Source organism: Xiphophorus maculatus, chromosome 13 (genome assembly GCF_002775205.1).
Source record: "Xiphophorus maculatus strain JP 163 A chromosome 13, X_maculatus-5.0-male, whole genome shotgun sequence".
Classification (NCBI taxonomy): domain Eukaryota; kingdom Metazoa; phylum Chordata; class Actinopteri; order Cyprinodontiformes; family Poeciliidae; genus Xiphophorus; species Xiphophorus maculatus.
The window spans coordinates 18,579,859-18,604,692 of record NC_036455.1 but is presented as its reverse complement, the minus strand read 5'-3'; the positions used below and the strand labels follow the sequence as shown (position 1 = coordinate 18,604,692).

The 24,834-nt window shown below is 40.2% G+C and overlaps 2 protein-coding genes across 6 annotated transcripts; both read left to right on the top strand.

The window, feature by feature from the left end:
* The first annotated feature begins 1,119 nt into the window (after nt 1–1,119).
* Nucleotides 1,120–10,931, top strand: LOC102238023 (gap junction beta-4 protein-like). 2 transcript variants are annotated; one of them, XM_023344503.1, is made up of 4 exons: nt 1,120–1,220; nt 4,837–5,048; nt 9,266–9,739; nt 9,905–10,931. In XM_023344503.1, exons 3-4 carry the CDS (start codon nt 9,350–9,352, stop codon nt 10,331–10,333), a joined length of 819 nt encoding a protein of 272 aa, XP_023200271.1. In that variant the 5' UTR covers nt 1,120–1,220; nt 4,837–5,048; nt 9,266–9,349; the 3' UTR covers nt 10,334–10,931. The 2 variants fall into 2 exon arrangements, with proteins under 2 accessions (XP_023200271.1, XP_023200270.1); XM_023344502.1 differs by lacking the exon at nt 1,120–1,220 and having other exon boundaries at nt 4,625–5,048.
* A 188-nt stretch (nt 10,932–11,119) lies between these two features.
* Nucleotides 11,120–24,644, top strand: LOC102218767 (gap junction beta-3 protein-like). Of its 4 annotated transcripts, XM_023345503.1 has the most exons (5): nt 11,120–11,298; nt 12,556–12,793; nt 12,942–13,018; nt 23,042–23,515; nt 23,684–24,644. In XM_023345503.1, exons 4-5 carry the CDS (start codon nt 23,126–23,128, stop codon nt 23,999–24,001), a joined length of 708 nt encoding a protein of 235 aa, XP_023201271.1. In that variant the 5' UTR covers nt 11,120–11,298; nt 12,556–12,793; nt 12,942–13,018; nt 23,042–23,125; the 3' UTR covers nt 24,002–24,644. The 4 variants fall into 4 exon arrangements, with proteins under 4 accessions (XP_023201271.1, XP_023201272.1, XP_023201273.1 ...); XM_023345504.1 differs by lacking the exon at nt 12,942–13,018; XM_023345505.1 differs by lacking the exons at nt 11,120–11,298; nt 12,556–12,793; nt 12,942–13,018 and adding an exon at nt 18,074–18,659.
* The last annotated feature ends 190 nt before the right edge of the window (nt 24,645–24,834 follow it).

Sequence of the window (24,834 nt, the reverse complement as noted above, 5' to 3'; positions counted from 1 at the left end):
AGACAGGCTAACCGCTAACAGGTTTTCATCCAGTGTTTAGATCAGTTCATGTAAGCATCGACTGTGACTTTGTTGATTATTCCTACTGCTTCATTCCAGGGTTTGGAGTGTTCAAGCAAAATGGATTTTTATCTTTCTGTCTTACAGAGCTTTTACATAAAGTCCAAAAGACTTCAGTAGTGATGTGACCTGTCCAGCAAACCTTCTTCCACATGTTCCCTGTGTCCTCCAGATTGCTCACGGAGAACTGCAAAAATACTTCTGGATGTCTTCCAACAACTTTCTTCTTGGAACTGTTCCATAAAATCTAAACACATTCAGTAGTTCCTACAGAGCTGCATTTAATTACTATTTAATTGCTGCTTTCTCTCACGTGTTTTCCAGCTTGTTTCACGTTCAAAATTCATCCAAGGTGACGCAAAATGACAAAAACCAAATCACGTCTTTCATCACACCTCTTGTGTCTAAGACGAGTGTTTCCGGCCACGTTTCCTGGCAAAGGCGGTTAACACCTGCGCCACAATGATGATGAAAAGTGCATGCAAGCATCTCACATGTTGCAAAACACCAGCAGCGAGGGCAGGGCGGCAGAGATATGGTGCAGGTTGCAGGTCCAGTCACAGAGCTCAAGTTTAATCTCAACCAAACAAACAAAACAAGTATAAAAAAACATCTCTTTTAAAGCCACAGGCTGTGTTGCATTTGATATCAGGTGCATTTAAGAGGCCTTCTCTGATTGACTCACACTATCTTTGGTGCTTACGTAACTAACGACAACCAATGTTCTCTTACATGCCACTGTTTTTTTCTTATCCCTCAGCGTCCAGATGAGATTTTTTTTCTGTATTTTTGGTCTACTTAACAGTACTTGCCTTTCTTTCCCTTTTCTCTTTCTCCCTTCCTGATTTACAGAAAGGAAAAGAGTATTAAAAGGATGGAGCATCAGCATTCTCTAGAGGCCAACAGAGGGAATGACATAGTCTTTGTTGAAAAGCATTCATCTTTCCTCTCTGTCTGATCTTCTTCCTTTCCGCGTCTGCTTGCTGCAGAGATAGCATCATATTTATTGCAGAATTCTGCCGTCTCCAGACAGTTCTGTTTTGAGACGGATAGACGCTCCTATTTTTTAATTTTTTGTTTTTTTTTAAGGGTTGACTTTTGTGCATGTGAAAACAACCAAAATGAAATAACCTGTCTCGTGGCTTACAAAGAACCTACAGGTAACTTTACTTTGACACACCCTAACTGAACTTTAATAAGTAAGTGGCTGTGGGGAATTGTTTACTTTGGGTTTTTTTTTTTTTTGCTGCTTTACCTCAAAATTTACAACAACAAAAAAACAGAGCTCAGTGAAAACATCTGTTTTAGTTTCCACTTGACACATTGCAAATTCTTCTTGTAGGAGCATCTGCAGGCTCCGTGCGTTGGGTAATTCCACCTGGTGTACATGTTGCATTCATGACAAACCCTGGAAGTGGGTGGGTCGGCATGTCACTTGGAAACTAAAAGGAAAACAAAGCAACCAAGGGCTCTATATGGGGAAATAAAAGGAAAAGAAAACCTCAGCCGAGACTAACCCTCCCTGCAGAGGAATGCCAGGGATTCTGTGCCATGAAGATGAATTTGTTATTTGTTTTTCTGCAGGAAGACTGAACTAGTCTGATTAAATTGTATGTGCTGAGCTGACAGAAAAAAAAAAAAGAAGAGTTTGCTTTAGGGAACCTAAATGTGACGCTATAAGGGAATCTGGATATGTTTTTACTCGCACCATATTTGCATTGACATCGTTGCGCCATCGTTTTATTTGCCATAAAACTCTCATTTACTGATAAATCCTGCAGCGGTTTTGTTCCACGTTGTTTAAAGTTGCTGTTTTCATCTGTGTGAGATTTCCATGTTGTGTAGGCCAAACCTTTGTCTGCAATGCTTTGTGTGCATTCAGCACCATGCAAATACCAACTTGAGTATTTTTAGTTTGTCACCTGACAGACATTTTGCATAGCTGAGCAACACAAAGTAGAGAATAATTGTGAGGTGCAAAGAAAATTATACATGATTTACTTTATTACAGTTTGTTGTAACAAATGGAAATCTTAAAAACATTAGTATTCACCCCACTCCAATTGACACTTTGTAGAATTACTTTTCAGTGTAATTTTTACCCAGAGTTTTATCTCCGACAGACTTACACGTCTAGATGCTACAATCTGGCCACATTCTTTTCAAGAGACCATAAAACTCTCTTGAAAAGATTAGACATAGAGCATCCATCCACCCATTCATCCATTGTCTATACCTGCTTATCTTTATAGTGTCACGGGGGGCTGGAGCCTGTCTCCACTGGTCATTGGGCCAGAGGCAGGAAACACAATGGACAGGTTGCCGGTCCATTCCGGGGTTACACAGAGACACACAGGACAAACAACATTCACTCACGCTCTCATAGAGCAACTAGGGACAACTCGAACTGCTTCTCCATCGTCAAGTCTCACTTTAACCCATTAATGTCTGGCTTGGTTCTACCAAACTAGTACTACTGTACATAGTTCCAGAGTTTCACACCAAGGTGGCACAAAACTTTTGCTCCAACCTAATGGGGACCAGAATGCACCGTTTCTCGCTTTTTCATTGCATTCCCTTTCTTCAGAGAGGCGTGCTGCCAAATCACGACAATTCTGATACAAAAATTGGCGCATGTTCTGTTGGCGGTGTTTAAAATTAAACTCATAATTGCGCTCCTCCACACTGAGCAGATCCCTGATAGAAGATGAAATGTCCGCCGGGCCACAGCAGTAGTTGAGATGTGTTTGTTCGTAGTGATGTTATCCCGGGCCAATCAATAAATGAGGCCTGCTGTCAGTCGTATCGCTGGAGAGCAATACTCTTGTACTACCCCAGAAGTGGGTACGAAAAATGGGGAAGAGTCGCACAGGATCTTCTGATGGAGATTAATTTAGTAGGGGCAGACCAGTTACAGACACTGGTGGAAAAGCACCTTTAGAGAGTAGGTAAACTAATCCAAAAAGACATGATTGTTACTTTAACTGTCATGGTTTCTGGACTGAGGGAGGAAGTCAAAGGACCGAGAGAGCTACCTACCTATGCATGGCGAGAACCTACAAACTCCCAACAACAAACCAAGTTCCAGCAATCACCATACATTATCAACTGGGTTTAGATTATTATGTTGATAGATCCATTCTGAAATGTCTTTGATCTAAACTGCTGCAGCTTAGCTCTAATTATACATTTCAGGTTTGTGTCCTGATTCTCTTCACCTGTTTCAAATCTTTTGGCACCTCAAACAAGTTTTCCTTCTAAGATGTTGTTTATTTGACTCCATCTTGTAATAACCTCTACAGCTACTTCCTCATAGCTGCTGAGAAATTAACATTCCCACAGCTTGATCGTGAGTCTGTGTAGGAAGATGTTTTCAGCATGACTGTCTCTTCTTACCAGAGTGCCTGTTTACTGTAACTCCAACATGACAAACTGCAAACAGGGCTTTTTTCGACAGTGACGTTTTTTGATCAATTATAGCCACGTTTGTAGAGTGTGTGACTGGCAGATTGTCCCACCTGAGCTGTGGACCACAACACATCATGCAGCTTCACTAGATGATTCATACTAGTCATCTAGTGGGTCATCTGCTAGTATGAGTGGATAACTACTTCTTGAAAGGTTTGGGTTTGTGTTATAACCTTTCCATTTTCCAATGATACATTGAACTGTGACTTTTTTTGTAGGTTTGGATATTGTTTTACAACCAAAACCTTATCGTTGTCCTGTTTTTTGTGTCCCTTGATCTTCAACATGCTGTTTGTTCAAAATCAATCAATCAATGAATGAATCAATCAAATTTTATTTGTATAGCACATTTCAGCAGCAAGGCATTTCAAAGTGCTTTACATCATATCAAACACAGAAACACAATGCAACACAGAATCAACAATCAAAACATGACATTAAGTCAAGTTCCATCAATAAATTTGTAATTGATTACATTTCAAATACAATCCTCAACAGGTGGGTTTTTAGTCTAGATTTAAAAGAAGTCAGTGTTTCAGCTGTTTTCTTAACGTTTGTTCCAAATTTGTGGTGCATAGATGCTGAAAGCTGCTTCTCCTCATTTTAAACCAGAACCGGAAGACCTGAGAGGTCTGGAGGGTTGATACAACAACAGCAGATCTTTAATGTATTGTGGTGCTAAGCCGTTCAGTGATTTGTAAACTAACAACAGTATTTTAAAGTCTATTCTTTGAGCTACAGGGAGCCAGTGGAGGGACTTTAAAACTGGTCTTATGTTCTCTTTGTTAACTAACAAAGCTCTGAGACCGTCAAAGAACAACTGGATTTGTCCTGACATTAACTTGCACAGTTACGCTACTGACTTTTTGGATTACTTCTGAATGAGACTGGTTGATTTGATTTGGGAGTTAAAACAAATGGATGCCTCAATTTTCCGGTTTTTGTTAGAGAAGTTGGGAAATACTCAGAAATCTTCAACTTCACAATTACAGTGTCGTAAATTGTAGTGGTTTGTTACAGTAAGTCAAAAATAAAATACATTTAGGCTTGCATTTGATTTGTAACAAAATGTGAAAAAGACTGGAGGGGGGAGAGAATGCTTTTGTAGGCACACGAAATCCTCTTGTAAACCTAAAAAGATTGAAAGGACACAAAGTGAAACTTAAAGGTGAAAAATGTCGACGACTCAAACAAAGAATCTCGTTTAGTCACTTTATTTTTAAGTGTAGCGAAAGTATTTCTCTGCGTTTCTCTTTCTCTTCTGCGACACATTCTCTCTGCCTTGCCTTTCATCTAAACACTCGGCAGGTTTTCTCATGCCCGGCCAGGACACATTGGAATTACCTATGGGTGTCTGAGTGAGACGCTCCACCCATCCTCGACTGATCCGACAGGTCCACACCTAAAACCATCCACATGGAACCGAGTCATTTTCTGTCAACACAGTAGGAGCTGACACACGACACTTCCTCAGCAGCCAGACAGGATTTCTGTGTTTTACCTTCCACTCCGTGTCTTTGGTAAGGTTCTTTGTTTGTTTTTTTCTTGTTTCATATAGACAGATGCTTAGGAAATTAGATGCAATTCAGATTAGTTGCTGACCGTCAGTACGTCTTTGAATGCTAAAAATAGAAGAGAAAGAAAAAAGAGAAAAGAAGACTAGAAAAACAACAATGAAACAATTAGAGGAAGTCATGTTAAGAGGTAAGATCAGTCATACAACTTATAGATGACATGCATAAGGGAAACTAATAGGCTACTGAATTGATTGCTCTCTATTTAAGACCGAAATTACAAACAGAGACAAAATCAAAGTTAAACTGGTCAAAAAGAGGAATGCATGGAAAGTTCCATGAGAGAATGCCAACCACCTTTTACAATAAAGAGGCTTGGAGATGTATTGTTTTAGCTGGAGAAGTAGATGCAACTAACTTAACTCGTAGAGGAAGTTCTAGTCAGTTTATTTCTTCTGCCAAGGGGCTCATGTACAAAGTATTATTGTATTACTCTGTATTTCTGATACAATATTATATGCTACATGAGAATTAAAAAGGTGTATTTATTCTGTGTCCTGTAAGAGTCGCACTGAGGTTCTAAATGCAATTGTTTGAATGCAGGTGCGTAAACGCATTGCACAATCTGAAAGAGAGTGATATGTGTGCTTTGTGAGAAGAAAGAAAAAGGACAAACCCTTAGCAAAGAGACGATGGGACCAGCTGCGGCTGTTGGGGAAGGCGATGCTGCATTTGGTAGCAAATAGGAAAAACAAATTGCTGGCCAGCTGATGCTGTTTTTCTCAGAATAGATACACTCTGAGATTTCTCCTCCCACCCCATTTTTGAGATGTCACCTAAATTTTACTCTAATTTACGTGAGATTTGTCGAGGAATGGCAATACTTCCTGAAAAAGAGTTTGGAGACGGACCAAGAAGTTGGCTGGCAGCTGGAAACGGGTTTTTCTCGGCCGAAAAGGCACCGACCAAGATCTCGAACACTTAAAAATAATATTATCGGGGCCGGCGTCGTAACTAAGCACAACCAACTCTTCAAAGTGGAAGTTGAAGATGACTCGAAGACGGCTGTTTTAACCTTCAGTGAGGTGTTCAAAGATTAAGAGAGATATCCAATCAAGTCAAATGAAATCTGATTTGATTTGATGAAGAGATAAAGCAACGACGTAAGAAGATACTTAAAAGGAAATCTTGTGTCCTACAACATGCAGAGACATATAAAAAAAAAAGCAAGACTTCTAAGAAGATAACAGGAAGGCCATATGTAGAGTTGCCATCTTTGTCTCTATAGTTATATATCAGGTAAACTCCTCTGGAAACAACACATGAAAAAAACAACTAGACTTTTTTCTGATGTCATTGGAAGCAGCATAATGCTCTCCGTGCTAATTACCCAAATCATTAGCTTAAGATGATAGAAACATTTTAAAATATCAACTCCACAAACATTTTGGTTCTGAAATGAATTGAAATGAAATCACAATTTTCTTTTTTCAAAAGACGTATTGGTAGGTTGAAACTTGTCCAACATCAGAGATGAATAATTGCCCTTGGAAAAACTTTGTTATTACTATAGATGAGCATCATCAGGGACAAATGGATGTAAATGCAAGAAGCCCGTCCTGCACAAAATGCCATGCATTATGACTCCCAAAAAGCATCGCTCAGCAGGTAAAATTGCTCAGCATCTAAGTCTGAGAGGAACGGGCCGAGGCGCACTCTGAGATTAATGCTCCTGTCTGGATCATCCATGTATGAGGAAAGGTAAAGTGTGGGTAGCATCAGCGTCGACTGTACGTGTCTGCTTTTAAATAGTCTCTGTTTTGATCCCCGTGGCATTTGTAGAGTTGGGTCTTTTTATGCCGTTGTAATTTAACAGTCAGAAATGCTGGATGAGAAAGTAAATGGAATCTGATTTGACAGCTCAATATGTCCACAGTGATGCTGAGACGTTGACAGAGAGCATTTTTTTGAATCCAGATGCCAGGGATTAGACGGAGCGGTGGGCAGTGAAGCTGTTATCCAACTTTTTCTTTTTTTTCTCACCCCCTGTCAGACTGCCAGTGTTTATCAGAATGAGATGTAAATATAAAAATGAGTTTTGGGAGAGTTGGGGTGGGGGGGCACTTTTTTCTTGTTATTGTAAAGTCTGGCACTTTTAAAGGTACAAACTTTTTCTGATTGCTACACTTAAAAAAAAAAGTTTGTACTTAAATGCTTTGAAATACAAGACATTTCTTTAGAATGTGTACTCAATCAGGACAAGACATTAACTATCAGGAGGGACTGACGTCAGTCAGACCAAGCTCCCACGTCCATATGCACAAATCAAAGGCTTTTCATACTTTAAAGAAGTTGGACTCCAACTTCTTTAAAGTTGGCATCATACTGACGGCTGCGTTTGCCTGTTAAGTGGCATGTTTCAAATACTGTTCAAACATTTCAAGCGGCTTGCTAATAGAGTCAAGAGCAGGGGTCCCCAAACTTTCTCCTGTGAGGGCCACATAACTTGTCCCTTCTCTGATGGGGGGCCGGGGTCAGTTTGTAACAGAAAAACGATTGTAAGAGTGCTAAACATAAAAATGTATTGTTTTTCAGAAAGCACAATCAAATAACCTTTTCTGGATTCTTCAGAGAACAAAAGTCAGGAAATAACACTATTTATGAAATAAATAATAACCAAATAACACTGGGTTCTCCACATAAAAAAAAGGGTTAGGGTCAATTATATGCATGTATAAAACAGTTACTAACTAGTAGTTAATAATAAATAAAGTTCATTACTAAGGAACATTTATTTTATTGCAAAAGTCCAACTTATCAAATAAAAATGCACATATATGAAAATACTCTGGTATTGTTCAGGGGGCCGGACCAAATGTGGAGGTGGGCCGCATCTGGCCCGCGGGCCGTAGTTTGGGGACCACTGGTCAAGAGTATTAGTTTGTCCTCCCTACAAAGGCAGGCTCTGATGATGACTCACCCACTGAAGTGTAACAAGTCAGTTTTAGAAAACTCCACTCAGACTGAATGTGAAACATCTTTTTAACTGGAAATACATTTGTGAAAGTAATGCCAGGCAGTTTGGATTCCACCCACTTCATTAACATGAAAGAGCTGCTTATGGTGTGTGTGTGTCGGGGTGTGCAGGCGGGGGTGGGCGTGTGTGTGTGTGTGTGTTAGGAACTGAACACACCATTAAAAGAACAACTGCAGTGGTTCTATTGCTACTGTTGCAGTTTAAGCATCATCAATGCAAAGACTCAATGGAAGAATGTGTCTTGCTTCCCTTTGTATTTTAAGACATTTTTATTTATCAGAATAAACGGGGCTAAAAAAATTCATGAAGCACATAAAGTTTTTTGGGGTTTTTTAAATATCCTTTTCGCTCCATTTCACAATTATCCGCAAGGACAGCCTGAGGGCATAGAAACAGCCAAGAGTTTGGTCTTAATTGAATAGAAGTCAGAAGAAAGTCATTGTTTACAAAGAAATCCTTAAGAATTTGTAAGGATTTGAGTTTTCTCTGCGTTTATTTAGGTTTCTGTGTCAGTTGAGTTTCCGTGTTGTCCGGTCTACCCTTGATTGATCCCAGCTGTGTCTAGTTCCCCTGATTACACTCTGTGTATTTAAATCCACCTGTGTCTCTTGTTTGTTGTTGGGTCCTTGTCTAATGTCATTGTCTCTAGCTGTGTTTCCTTATGATACCAGTTCTGAGCTCCAAGCCTTCTGCTCACCTGTGCTGCCTGGATTTTGTGCATTAGTCTTCATTAAACCATCATTTTCTCTACTACCTTGGTCCACTGCGTCTATCTCACCACTCTGCAACCTCAAAACATGACCGAATTCCCATTTGCCACAACCACAATAGATGGTTGTGGCAGCATTATGCATTGGCCATTGTTTTCTTGAGTGAGGACAGGGAAGAGAAAGGGAGGAAAATAACCAGTGCCCCATTATCAGCCGACATGGCTTTGATAAACATGAATCTGCAATTTTACTCTGTCAAACATCCCGTATTGGGAAAACAATCTAGTTTGCCAACTGAGGTTAGGACTGTTAGAAATGTCTTTATCTGGTTTAAACAAATTATCATCCTTGTTTGTAAAGTCTCAAGCAAACCTCTATGGAAAAATTTAGATTATTTTATTTGTCTAGCTGAAACATTTCACTTTTGCTTTCTCAGCCTTTAGTCTTTTAATTCTCTTTTCTTCCCCTTTTCTCAGGTTGAAAGCATCTGGACTTCTGACGATTTCCAGATTCTCTCCTGACCCTCTTCCGTCCAAACACGCACCCATAAGTGGGCAATCATGAACTGGGGTAATCTAGAGGTGCTCCTGAGTGGAGTTAACAAATACTCCACTGTGTTTGGCCAGGTCTGGCTCTCTATGGTGTTCATCTTCCGGATCCTGGTGTTTGTGGTAGCAGCTCAGCGGGTGTGGGGCGACGAAAACAAAGACTTTGACTGCAACACTAAGCAGCCAGGCTGCACCAATGTCTGTTACGACCATGTCTTCCCCATCTCCCACATCCGCCTGTGGGCCCTGCAGCTCATCTTCGTCACCTGCCCATCGCTCATGGTCGTCGGTCACGTCAAGTACAGGGAGAAGAAGGACATGGAGTACACCACCTCCAACAAGGGGCAGCACTTGTATGCCCGCCCTGGAAAGAAACGTGGAGGCCTGTGGTGGACTTACCTGGTAAGAAAGATGGATTTAGCAAAATTTGGTATCCTTGATTTGACTTTGACATGAAGTTGGGCTTAGAAATTCTGAGAAAAAAAATGTACAAACTTGCATCAAAAGTGACATTCATAGTTAATTTATTCTTTCCCACGTTTGATACAAATGCATCCCATTTTACAGGTGAGTTTGATCTTCAAGGCGAGCTTCGATGCTGGCTTCCTCTATATCCTGTATTTCATCTACGAGGGTTACGACATGCCCCGCCTGACCAAGTGCGAACTGCCACCTTGCCCCAACGTAGTGGACTGCTACATATCCCGGCCCACGGAGAAAAAGATCTTCACGCTCTTCATGGTGGTCTCCTCTGCTGTCTGCATCTTAATGTGCATCTGCGAAATGGTGTACCTCATCTTCAAACGTATCAAAAAGATCATTATAAGGAAGAAGGAGTACGACATGCAGAGGTTCTTGGAAAGTCACAAAATGACCCCTCTCTCAGATCCAAGGCCGTTCAGATCCAAAGTAAGAGTGGATCCTACAGTATCTATTCAGAATCTCAACAACATCAACACTGAAGAAAAGCCTCTTAAGCGAGTGGAGGAAAGCTAGCAGTACACTGTCCGGAGTGTTTTTGTCGAACGCCATGGAGAGAGGGAGTTCTCCACGAGAGAAAACGCCAGTTGCTTTAAGCAATCCTTTAATGTGGATTTGTAAATAATTTAGATGATATTCTGAAGGACACGATGTGCACCTCTTCTCTCTTAACACAGAGGTCTCCAGTGTGAAAGGATTGTGTGTTTGACTAGTCTTATTTGACTGGTTGTAATTGTGTTCTGGTTGTGCTATCTGTAAATAACTACAACACAAATAAATAAATGAACGTGGCCACTTATAAGGATGTAAGCATTGACCATGAAGAATTATAAATAGTATTGAACAATGCTTAGCATTTTCTAGTGCAACTGAATGACTCAGTTTTATTTATCTCAGGTAAATAGTCTTATCACACCCTTTGATTACAACTGCTTCACAATAAAAGTTTATATTTTTCACGTAGCTGGAAAGTTGTATTTTCATAAACCTATTTTAATAGAGCTTTAACAATAAAATAGTTTAAAAAGAGTTTGAAAAGGGGGTAAAGACACATATTGAAGACGTTTTGCTTTATATTTTGTATTTATTGATGCAACCAATAAAATCGTTATTTACAAACAAATGAACAGTGTTATTGCAGTTTATTCTTTGTGCAAATCATCGTTCTGCATTGCCACAAGGTGACGTAGTGACTGACTCATTTAGTAAGTATTGGGTTGGATGTACAGTAGGGAGGGGCTTGTTGTGGGTGGGGTTTTTTTTCCTCTCCCTTTTTTTCCCCCGTTTGTCTACATTTGTGTCTCTCCGCGCCTCTAGCGTCCAATCAGAAGCTGAGCTCACTTCCGGGGTGTCAGCGTGACAGAAAAAACGGACCAATAACACACGCGGAAAAGCCGGCGCTGTTTTCCATACTGCGGATGTGTTTTTGTAGCAGGAAGTGAAGAGTTGTCAAACAAATCATGAGTTTTCACTACGGACAGGTAGGACAACTTAATGTTTTTCTTTTGTTTCTTGCTATGGTGACTTATTTAGTGGTTTAATTAGTGGATTGTGTGTTCCGCAGCCTTCGTGTGACACCGCCAGTCGTTTATGTTACACCACAAACGACTTTTATTCATTTGTTAACTGAGGGGTTGTTCCAGACTCGATTGTGTATGTTCAGAAATATTTGCCTACTGTCACTAAAACTACTCGGCAATAGTTTTAATGTATGTAGTGGGGTTTTTATGTATAAGAGTTAAAATTAATGTGATCTCCTAAGTATTACGTGTTCTAAAAGTTTGATGCTGGTTTAATAATAAACTAAACTCTGCGCCTCCTAATTTGAATGTGTCTTTTAAAGTGAATCAGCCACGATTCCGTATATTGCGTGGTTACGGTAACCTGTGGTATACGTTTATATATGTATATATATGTATATATATATCAGTGACGTAGGCACTGACTTAATGATAATCATATTTACAAATGTATATGCCCTGCATGTTATTGTTTACATAAGGAAATTCCGCGCATGCGGACAACGCTTGAGGGCAAAAAGACACTCCTTTGACATGTCATCCATAGCCGCGCTGCCGCCGTAGAATAATTCCGTTAACTCAATCAGACTTGGACATGTAGATATTATTAATTTCGTGTTGTGCTCCACAGCAAAGGGAAAACCCGTTAAAGTCCAACTCAAAACCACTTCTTTCTCGCTCCGACTCATTGCCATAGCAACAGACAACAACGCCACAAAAAAAACCACTCAGATATTTCCCACACAAAAAGCAGAACATTCAGTCTGTTACAGGTTTTAGGATTAATGTTTATTTTGCGATTTTTAATAAATGATTGCTGTGGTAAGAGGAGAAAACTCCAAATATATCGCTGCAAGATCTAAATTGTTTATCCAGAGAGAACATACAAACTCCACGCAGAAAGACCCCAAGCTGGGATTTGAACCCAGGACCTTGTCTCTGCAAGGCGACAGTGCTACAAGCTGCACCACTGTGCAGCTCAACTTTCATTCTGTTAAATTTAATTAGTAAGGGCACATCATTAATATGTATTTTTGCTGCCTTGTAGCTCCAGAAACTTTCTTATCTCATGCAAATTTGCACCATCATACAATCGTACACAATTTATAAAGGAAACACTGTTAAAATGGGGTTCTATTATTATATTTTTGCTCGGATGCCATAGAATCGACTCAAAATCACTTGAATTCACCTGTTTTCCTTTGTATTACTGTGTAGGGGTATCCAAGAGGAGGCCACCCACTTCAAGGTAACCCATATGGTGGAGGCCAAGAGGGCTACAGGGGTCCCCCTGGAGGTGGAACAGGCCCCACTGGGGGCTCATATGGGGGTTATGGAGCTCCAGGTTATGGTGGGCAATATGGGCATGGACCTGGTGGTGTGCCCAGGGGTTACGGAGGACAGCCTTATGGAGGACAGCCATATGGAGGACCTAACCGATACAACGCTCCTGCAGGTAATTCCACTCAGCTGCTGCAGCTGTGTGAAGACTTCAGTAGCTGTAAGAGTAAAAAAAACACACAACAAGACTGCAAGATTGACCTCACACTTCTTCTTTGTTGCTTCTTTCTTTTGCTTTGCGGTGGGATGATTGATAAAAAAAGTAACCTGCGTTCCCAGATACTCATGCAGAGACGCGGCTTAAAGTGGGGAAAGAGACGCGGCACAGATGAGGCAGCGGGTGAGTTTTGCGGAGATATGTAGTCATTTAAACCGCGGACGGCATCATTAATTTGTCTGAAATAATCTGAGACTTCAGATGCGTTTAAAGTATCTGAGATTGATGACCTAGCAGGGCTAAGAGAAGGGCTCTGTGAAAAGTCATTTCCCCCAGTATTCAATGCTAATGCAAGTGTTTGCAGAGCTTGGATATTGTTAGCTATTTGTTGAGAATAATCTGATTGAGATAATTCAACTCTAGCTTGTTGGTCTTCCATTCTTTACGGAGTTATAAGAGACAAATCATACATGAATCATTTCACAATCACCTTTGCATCGGAGGAAACATTATGCAGCACTGTTCTGATGGCTTGTAGCAGGATTTTAACTTTTTCTTGGTTGCGAGCCAAAGCTTGTCGCCGTTTTCGTGCTGCACGTCTGTCCAGAAGTAGAAAAGATTCTGTGAAATATATTTAATGTGATTACAATCAGTTAGGTAAGGCTGCTTTAATTCTAAACAATACTTTACTGAAAAAGCATTTAAAAAAATAATTTAAAAAAATAATAATAATAAATAAAGTAAAAAAAAATAAGAGAGAATAAATAAATAAATAAAAAAAATTTAAAAAAGCATGTTGCATGCTTGAGGGGTAGTGAACTAACATTGCACTTTAATTTTATAATAAGACAAACTGGAGTCTCCAACTTGACAAGAACGTAGCTCTTGGCAACTTGTCAGGTTTTTTTTTAATAGTAGTATGTGGGGAAATAAATACACACTAACCCCTTTTTTTATTACATCTATTTTTAAAGAACACATGAGGTATATGTTGTTAAGGAGAAAAAGTTATTATGTTAGCTTAAATTTTGGAAAAAGCATGGCTCTCCTTTTCCTCCTGTTAGCCGGGTCGCGAGCGGATGTCATCACGGCTGCAAAAGTACGGCGAAACAGAATGACGTCACAGATCACAGAGTTTAATTCATACAGAGCAATCGACAACAAAGCTGCAGAGATACAGAGATATGCATTTTCTCATGAAAATAAAAACACACAAGGGAAGACAAACGAACACAGAGACAGACAAAGGCGCCCACGTGGAGAAAAGATGAAAAAACTCTCAACTCTCCGGTGCTGACCTGAAACTATAAACCAAAAGGGTGTTTCCCTATTTAATATATGCAAAGAAGGCGTTCTGCTCTTCGACCAATTAGAACTCCCTCAGGCCCCCAAAGAAAGTTGGGACTTCCTGATTTATAGCAAAGGTGTCTGTTTTTTATCTAAGCAAAGGGCGGACTACCCCGTGGTCATCTCTGCCTGATACGGAAGATCCCTGGCGCCAAGAAGTCTCTTCTGCTCTATCGGAATTGTAAATTTTATTGCTGTGTCTGTCAAAAGGGGGAGGAAAAAAGGGCCCTGCCTGCCTGTCTGCCATTCCCAGTTCCCACATGCTCAACAGAAAACCGTTCCAAATAAAAGTGTTGGCTATACCTTTACACGTGTCGTATATTAGCTGTATTAAACGCCAACAAATAATCATTTTCCTTTACAATGTCCAGCTTTATGTCTTGTCACACACACACGCATGCAGAGAGCAAGGGATCCTCTGCGGGAGTAGGTCCCCGTGATGTGATAGTGTAAACAGACGGAAGTCCCCATGAGGTGATAAAAACAAGAACACACACACACACACACACACACACACACACACCCTCCTCTCTGCTGTTTCTGTGTGTCTGTGGCCCCACTAAAGTTTCAGAATTTGAAAATTATGATTTGCATTTGTATTCAACCCTCGTTTACTTTAATGTTTAGTGGAATTAAATGAGAAAGCGTTAAAGGTATATATCTTTATTATCTAAAACGAATAAATAATTAAACTTACATGGGTGGAGAGAATTAGTAGCCCTCTCAGGTAGCGGTTCTGGTTCCAGTTCGAGTTCTGGTTCTGCTCTCTGTTCGGTGTCTGGCCTTGCTCCGGCCACCTGCCGTGGCGTGGGAGGAGGCGTGACGGGGTTGAAATCAAATCTCTGCCCTGAAGGCAGGTCTGCCACAAGTTCGCCCTCTTCCTTGGATGAAATGACAATTACAGCGTCCTCATTAGGGTTAAGCCTATGGAATGAAAAAAAAATAAATACGTAAATAAAAACGAAAAAAAAAATCAGTTTCCTGATTGGTTCAAATAGGCTATTATTTAAAAGGAAAAAAAAAACTTACTCTGTATTCCTGTATTAGCAGAACCGGATTGTGTCACAGCTGCATTCACCGAGTGAGATGATGTTCTGATAGGTTCAGAGTCATTTCTTTTCTTATGCAGCGACAAGCAGTTCTTTCTGCGGTTGTCCTGGACATCTGTAAGAAGATAGATACATAGTAAATGGTTATTAGTATTTATTTTCTCGCTTTTAGAATTCTGGTTACAGAAGTATTAAATTACCCGTTGTAAACTCTGATTCTGTAGGATCCTGGTGTGTCTCCTGAGTATTGGCAAGATCTGTAAACAAATAATATTTTAAATTATGTTACAACTCTGACTAAAAAGAAAAAAAAAAGAAAAGGTATGGTGAAAACAAACTTACCGCTTATAAATTCAGATTCTAAGACGATGCTTGGATCTTCTGAGACTGCACCTAAAAATAAGAAAATCATTATTAAGCATGATGCATTTCTGTATATATATATATATGTATATAAATGTACAGTATATGATTAGAGAAAGAGAATTTAAGAAGTGAATTTACTTACGATCAAACAACCACGAAAGAACCTGGGAACTTATAGTTGCAGATCTTCCTGTAAAGTCAGACATGATTCAAAATAATACTTCTTTAAAGAAATTAACAAGTTTACAAGTCTAGAAATTCTGTTGTATCGGAAGTCACTTGACGTTCTGCAGAGCTGTGATTCTTCTTCGAGATGGTGGCTCCTTTTAAAGAGGTCTAAGAGGTTTCTGTCCATTCATCTGCTTGGACACGCACACACGCACAGGCACACCCACCCTACCAAGAGGGGACTTTTGTTTCTATATGTCTTTATATACAAACACACACACACACACAAATGGCTTGGTGAGCAGCACTGTCATGGGGCCTCCTCCAAAAAGTCATGAAAATGGATCCTGTGCTGGCGTTTACAACACATCAATCAACCCCCGATAGAGACCCAATTGAGATGATCGGAAATATAGAGAGCCATACGTGTCACGCATGATGACCGGAGGTCATGAGAGTCTTCCTGATGGCTGTGGCGTATCCCTCTTCAGGTAGCATATCAGAAAGACCTTCTGTTTAAAAAACCGGAGGTAATTACACCACCCAAATCTATTTCAATATACTATATTGTATGTTACTATTGATTTTCTAACACCAAACCCCTTGTCTCTGCTTCTATTGGCTAATTCAAACTGGCGGTGTTTAAAATTAAACTCATAATTGCGCTCCTCCACACTGAGCAGATCCCTGATAGAAGATGAAATGTCCGCCGGGCCACAGCAGTAGTTGAGATGTGTTTGTTCGTAGTGATGTTATCCCGGGCCAATCAACAAATGAGGCCTGCTGTCAGTCGTATCGCTGGAGAGCGATACTCGTGTACTACCCCAGAAGTGGGTACGAAAAATGGGGAAGAGTCGCACAGGATCTTCTGATGGAGATTAATTTAGTAGGGGCAGACCAGTTACAGACACTGGTGGAAAAGCACCATTAGAGGGTAGGTAAACTAATCCAAAAACACATGATTGTTACTTTAACTGTCATGGTTTCTGGACTGAGGGAGGAAGTCAAAGGACCGAGAGAGCTACCTACCTATGCATGGCGAGAACCTACAAACTCCCAACAACAAACCAAGTTCCAACAATCGCCATACATTATCAACTGGGTTTAGATTATTATGTTGATAGATCCATTCTGAAATGTCTTAGATCTAAACTGCTGCAGCTTAGCTCTAATTATACATTTCAGGTTTGTGTCCTGATTCTCTTCACCTGTTTCAAATCTTTTGGCACCTCAAACAAGTTTTCCTTCTAAGATGTTGTTTATTTGACTCCATCTTGTAATAACCTCTACAGCTACTTCTTCATAGCTGCTGAGAAACTAACATTCCCACAGCTTGATCATGAGTCCGTTTAGGAAGATGTTTTCAGCATGACTGTCTCTTCTTACCAGAGTGCCTGTTTACTGTAACTCCAACATGACAAACTGCAAACAGGGCTTTTTTCGACAGTGACGTTTTTTGATCAATTAAAGCCACGTTTGTAGAGTGTGTGACTGGCAGATTGTCCCACCTGAGCTGTGGACCACAACACATCATGCAGCTTCACTAGATGATTCATACTAGTCATCTAGTGGGTCATCTGCTAGTATGAGTGGATAACTATATCTTGAAAGGTTTGGATTTGTGTTATAACCTTTCCATTTTCCAATGATACATTGAACTGTGACTTTTTTTGTAGGTTTGGATATTGTTTTACAACCAAAACCTTATCGTTGTCCTGTTTTTTCTGTCCCTTGATCTTCAACATGCTGTTTGTTCAAAATCAATCAATCAATGAATGAATCAATCAAATTTTATTTGTATAGCACATTTCAGCAGCAAGGCATTTCAAAGTGCTTTACATCATTACAAACACAGAAACACAATGCAACATAGAATCAACAATGAAAACATGACATTAAGTCAAGTTCCATCAATAATTTGTAATTGATTACGTTTCAAATACAATCCTAAACAGGTGGGTTTTTAGTCTAGATTTAAAGGAAGTCAGTGTTTCAGCTGTTTTACAGTTTTCTGGAAGTTTGTTCCAAATTTGTGGTGCATAGATGCTGAAAGCTGCTTCTCCTCGTTTGGTTCTGGTTCTGGGGATGCAGAGCAGAACCAGAACCGGAAGACCTGAGAGGTCTGGAAGGTTGATACAACAGCAGATCTTTAATGTATTGTGGTGCTAAGCCGTTCAGTGATTTATAAACTAGCAACAGTATTTTAAAGTCTATTCTTTGAGCTACAGCTACTTTGTTAACTAACAAAGCTCTGAGACCGTCAAAGAACGACTGGATTTGTCCTGACATTAACTTGCACAGTTACGCTACTGACTTTTTGGATTACCTCTGAATGAGACTGGTTGATTTGATTTGGGAGTTAAAACAAAGGGATGCTTCAATTTTCCGGTTTTTGTTAGAGAAGTTGGGAAATACTCAGAAATCTTCATCTTCACAATTACAGTGTCATAAATTGTAGTGGTTTGTTACATCAAGTCAAAAATAAAATACATTTAGGCTTGCATTTGATTTGTAATAAAATGTGAAAAAGATTGGAGGGGTGAGAGAATGCTTTTGTAGGCACACGAAATCCTCTTGTAAACATAAAAAGATTGAGAGGACACAAAGTGAAACTTAAAGGTGAAAAATGTCGACGACTCAAACAAAGAATCTCGTTTAGTCACTTTATTTTTAAGTGTAGCGATAGTATTTCTCTGTGTTTCTCTTTCTCTTCTGCGACATATTCTCTCTGCCTTGCCTTTCATCTAAACACTCGTCAGGTTTTGGCCAGGACACATTGGAATTACCTGGAACCGAGTCATTTTCTGTCATTTTCCGAGTCATTTTCTGACACATGACACTTCCTCTGCAGCCAGACAGGATTTCTGTGTTTTACCTTCCACTCCGTGTCTTTGGTAAGGTTCTTTGTTTGTTTTTTTTCTTGTTTCATATAGACAGATGCTTAGGAAATTAGATGCAATTCAGATTAGTTGCTGACCGTCAGTACGTCTTTGAATGCTAAAAATAGAAGGGGCTCATGTACAAAGTATTATTGTATTACTCTGTATTTCTGATACAATATTATATGCTACATGAGAATTAAAAAGGTGTATTTATTCTGTGTCCTGTAAGAGTCGCACTGAGGTTCTAAATGCAATTGTTTGAATCCAGGTGCGTAAACGCATTGCACAATCTAAAAGAGAGTGATGTGTGTGCTTTGTGAGAAGAAAGAAAAAGGACAAACCCTTAGCAAAGAGACGATGGGACCAGCTGCGGCTGTTGGGGAAGGCAATGCTGCATTTGGTAGCAAATAGGAAAAACAAATTGCTGGCCGGCTGATGCTGTTTTTCTCAGAATAGATACACTCTGAGATTTCTCCTCCCACCCCATTTTTGAGATGTCACCTAAATTTTACTCTAAGTTACGTGAGATTTGTCGAGGAATGGCAATACTTCCTGAAAAAGAGTTTGGAGACGGACCAAGAAGTTGGCTGGCAGCTGGAAACGGGTTTTTCTCAGCCGAAAAGGCACCGACCAAGGTGTCGAACACTTAAAAATAATATTATCGGGGCAAGCGTCGTAACTAAGCACAACCAACTCTTCAAAGTGGAAGTTGAAGATGACTCGAAGACGGCTGTTTTAACCTTCAGTGAGGTGTTCAAAGATTAAGAGAGATATCCAATCAAGTCAAATGAAATCTGATTTGATTTGATGAAGAGATAAAGCAACGACGTAAGAAGCAAGGGCGTAGGTTTGGTCTAAGGTTTGGTGGGACCTTACAACTTACTGACCAACCCCCCCCCCCCCCCCCCCCCCCGACCATTTTTGACCGTGGGGGGGGGGCACCACATTGGCTTAATAACCCCTCCCCTCAACCGTAACCATAACTTGATCATACATCTTGTGTATACTCAGCAGATCAGTTCAAGCACACTTTACTTTTTCCTTTTCAAAATTCAGCAGCGTAACCTGGTTTGTATTCACACTAGCTTAACTTAAATTAAGAAAATATGGCATTTGAAATGCCATATTTACTGAGATAATTTCACAGTATAACTAACACCTCACCTGGAGCCCTGAAGCTCCAGCCACCTCTCCATCATTCTGCTCTGCCCCTTGCTCTGCTGTCTGAGCATCCTATGTGAAAAAATATTACATAATTAACAGACCTATTCTACCTCACATTCAGTGCTGACCTTACTAAACACCGGACTTTACAACAAATGCGTTGCGTGATAGATATCTAACTTATGGGTCCCCTCACTGTACTTACAGCCGAGGTAGCGAAATAACTTCTAATGTCTGTCGTCCTTTTCTTTTTTGGTGGCGACATGGTCTCGGAGACTCATAATAAATGTCAAACTCAGAAGGAGACGCGTTCACTGTCAGCACCATGGACCAAGCTTCCGTTCCGCATGTGGCCAGCTGGCCGCCGCCTGTTGCAGCTAATCAAAAAACGTAGATCCACGTTCTTTGAGCCAATAGCGGCATGGGTCGTCATAGTTCATAACAGCGAATTTTAAAATGAATGCTACCACTGCGTAGTATATTGAAATTTTAAACTAATCAATGTAGATTTTCGTTTATTTATTTTGTTTTTGTTAAAAAATACATTTTTTTTATTTTTTATTAATATGGCAAAAAAATTGGTCGGGACTATTTTATATCCCTTGAATATTGGTCGTGACATGTCACGACCGTCCATACCCACACCTACGCCCATGGTAAGAAGATACTTAAAAGGAAATACAACATGCAGAGACATATAAAAAAAAAGCAAGACTTCTAAGAAGATAACAGGAAGGCCATATGTAGAGTTGCCATCTTTGTCTCTATAGTTATATATCAGGTAAACTCCTCTGGAAACAACACATGAAAAAAACAACTAGACTTTTTTCTGATGTCATTGGAAGCAGCATAATGCTCTCCGTGCTAATTACCCAAATCATTAACTTAAGATGATAGAAACATTTTAAAATATCAACTCCACAAACATTTTGGTTCTGAAATGAATTGAAATGAAATCACAATTTTCTTTTTTCAAAAGATGTATTGGTAGGTTGAAACTTGTCCAAAATCAGAGATGAATAATTGCCCTTGGAAAAACTTTGTTATTACTATAGATGAGCATCATCAGGGACAAATGGATGTAAATGCAAGAAGCCCGTCCTGCACAAAATGCCATGCATTATGACTCCCAAAAAGCATCGCTCAGCAGGTAAAATTGCTCAGCATCTACTATAAGTCTGAGAGGAACGGGCCGAGGCGCACTCTGAGATTAATGCTCCTGTCTGGATCATCCATTTATGAGGAAAGGTAAAGTGTGGGTAGCATCAGCGTCGACTGTACGTGTCTGCTTTTAAATAGTCTCTGTTTTGATCCCCGTGGCATTTGTAGAGTTGGGTCTTTTTATGCCGTTGTAATTTAACAGTCAGAAATGCTGGATGAGAAAGTAAATGGAATCTGATTTGACAGCTCAATATGTCCACAGTGATGCTGAGACGTTGACAGAGAGCATTTTTTTGAATCCAGATGCCAGGGATTAGACGGAGCGGTGGGCAGTGAAGCTGTTATCCAACTTTTTTTTTTTTTCTCACCCCCTGTCAGACTGCCAGTGTTTATCAGAATGAGATAAAAAGGAGTTTTGGGAGAGCGAGGAGGTGGGGGGGCACTTTTTTCTTGTTATTGTAAAGTCTGGCACTTTTAAAGGTACAAACTCTTTCTGATAGCTACACTTTAAAAAAAAAAGTTTGTACTTAAATGCTTTGAAATACAAGACATTTCTTTAGAATGTTTACTCAATCAGGACAAGACATTAACTATCAGGAGGGACTGACGTCAGTCAGACCAAGCTCCCACGTCCATATGCACAAATCAAAGGCTTTTCATACTTTAAAGAAGTTGGACTCCAACTTCTTTAAAGTTGGCATCATACTGACGACTGCGTTTGCCTGTTAAGCGACATGTTTCAAATACTGTTCAAACATTTCAAGCGGCTCGCTAATAGAGTCAAGAGTATTAGTTTGTCCTCCCTACAAAGGCAGGCTCTGATGATGACTCACCCACTGAAGTGTAACGAGTCGGTTTTAGAAAACTCCACTCAGACTGAATGTGAAACATCTTTTTAACTGGAAATACATTTGTGAAAGTAATGCCAGGCAGTTTGGATTCCACCCACTTCATTAACATGAAAGAGCTGCTTATGGTGTGTGTGTCGGGGTGTGCAGGGGTAGGTGGGCGTGTGTGTGTGTTAGGAACTGAACACACCATTAAAAGAACAACTGCAGTGGTTCTATTGCTACTGTTGCAGTTTAAGCAACATCAATGCAAAGACTCAATGGAAGAATGTGTCTTGCTTCCCTTTGTATTTTAAGACATTTTTATTTATCAGAGTAAATGGGGCTAAAAAAAATTCATGAAGCACATAAAGTTTTTTGGGGTTTTTTAAATATCCTTTTCGCTCCATTTCACAATTATCCGCAAGGACAGCCTGAGGGCATAGAAACAGCCAAGAGTTTGGTCTTAATTGAATAGAAGTCAGAAGAAAGTCATTGTTTACAAAGAAATCCTTAAGAATTTGTAAGGATTTGAGTTTTCTCTGCGTTTATTTAGGTTTCTGTGTCAGTTGAGTTTCCGTGTTGTCCGGTCTACCCTTGATTGATCCCAGCTGTGTCTAGTTCCCCTGATTACACTCTGTGTATTTAAATCCACCTGTGTCTCTTGTTTGTTGTTGGGTCCTTGTCTAATGTCATTGTCTCTAGCTGTGTTTCCTTATGATACCAGTTCTGAGCTCCTAGCCTTCTGCTCACCTGTGCTGCCTGGATTTTGTGCATTAGTCTTCATTAAACCATCATTTTCTCTACTACCTTGGTCCACTGCGTCTATCTCACCACTCTGCAACCTCAAAACATGACCGAATTCCCATGTGCCACAACCACAATAGATGGTTGTGGCAGCATTATGCATTGGCCATTGTTTTCTTGAGTGAGGACAGGGAAGAGAAAGGGAGGAAAATAACCAGTGCCCCATTATCAGCCGACATGGCTTTGATAAGCATGAATCTGCAATTTTACTCTGTCAAACATCCCATATTGGGAAAACAATCTAGTTTGCCAACTGAGGTTAGGACTGTTAGAAATGTCTTTATCTGGTTTAAACAAATTATCATCCTTGTTTGTAAAGTCTCAAGCAAACTTCTATGGAAAAAATAAGATTATTTTATTTGTCAAGCTGAAACATTTCACTTTTGCTTTCTCAGCCTTTAGTCTTTTAATTCTCTTTTCTTCCCCTTTTCTCAGGTTGAAAGCATCACGACTTCTGACGATTTCCAGATTCTCTCCTGACCCTCTTCCGTCCAAACACGCAGCTATAAGTGGGCAATCATGAACTGGGGTAATCTAGTGGTGCTCCTGAGTGGAGTTAACAAATACTCCACTGTGTTTGGCCGGCTCTGGTTCTTTATGGTGTTGATCTTCCGGATCCTAGTGTTTGTGGTAGCAGCTCAGCGGGTGTGGGGCGACGAAAACAGAGACTTTGACTGCAACATTAAGCAGCCAGACTGCACCATTGCCTGTTACGACCATGTCTTTCCCATCTCCCCCATCCGCCTGTGGGCCCTGCAGCTCATCTTCGCCACCTGCCCATCGCTCATGGTCGTCGGTCACGTCAAGTACAGGGAGAAGAAGGACATGGAGTACACCACCTCCCACAAGGGGGAGCACTTGTATGCCCGCCCTGGAAAGAAACGTGGAGCCCTGTGGTGGACTTACCTGGTAAGAAAGATGGATTTAGCAAAATTTGGTATCCTTGATTTGACTTTGACATGAAGTTGGGCTTAGAAATTCTGAGGAGAAAAAAAATGTACAAACTTGCATCAAAAGTGACATTAATAGTTAATTTATTCTTTCCCACGTTTGACGCAAATGCATCCCATTTTACAGGCGAGTTTGTTCTTCAAGGCGAGCTTCGATGCTGGCTTCCTCTATATCCTGCATTTCATCTACAAGGGTTACGACATGCCCCGCCTGACCAAGTGCGAACTGCCACCTTGCCCCAACGTAGTGGACTGCTACATATCCCGGCCCACGGAGAAAAAGATCTTCACGCTCTTCATGGTGGTCTCCTCTGCTGCCTGCATCTTAATGTGCATCTGCGAAATGGTGTACCTCATCTTCAAACGTATCAAAAAGATCATTATAAGGAAGAAGGAGTACGACATGCAGAGGTTCTCGAAAAGTCACAAAATGACCTATGTCTAAGACTGAAGAAAAGCCTCCTAAGCGAGTGGAGGAAAGCTAGCAGTACACTGTCCAGAGTGTTTTTGTCGAACGCCATGGAGAGAGGGAGTTCTCCATGAGAGAAAACGCCAGTTGCTTTAAGCAATCCTTTAATGTGGATTTGTAAATAATTTAGATGATATTCTGAAGGACACGATGTGCACCTCCTCTCTCTTAACACAGAGGTCTCCAGTGTGAAAGGATTGTGTGTTTGACTAGTCTTATTTGACTGGTTGTAATTGTGTTCTGGTTGTGCTATCTGTAATATTTGTAAATAACTACAACATAAATAAATGAATGTGGCCACTTATGAGGATGTAAGCATTGACCACGAAGAATTATAAATAGTATTGAACAATGCTTAGCATTTTCTAGTACAACTGAATGACTCAGTTTTATTTATCTCAGGTAAATAGTCTTATCACACCCTTTGATTACAACTGCTTCACAATAAAAGTTTATATTTTTCACGTAGCTGGAAAGTTGTATTTTCATAAACCTATTTTAATAGAGCTTTAACAATAAAATAGTTTAAAAAGAGTTTGAAAAGGGGGTAAAGACACATATTGAAGACGTTTTGCTTTATATTTTGTATTTATTGATGCAACCAATAAAATCGTTATTTACAAACAAATGAACAGTGTTATTGCAGTTTATTCTTTGTGCAAATCATCGTTCTGCATTGCCACAAGGTGACGTAGTGACTGACTCATTTAGTAAGTATTGGGTTGGATGTACAGTAGGGAGGGGCTTGTTGTGGGTGGGGTTTTTTTTCCTCTCCCTTTTTTTCCCCCGTTTGTCTACATTTGTGTCTC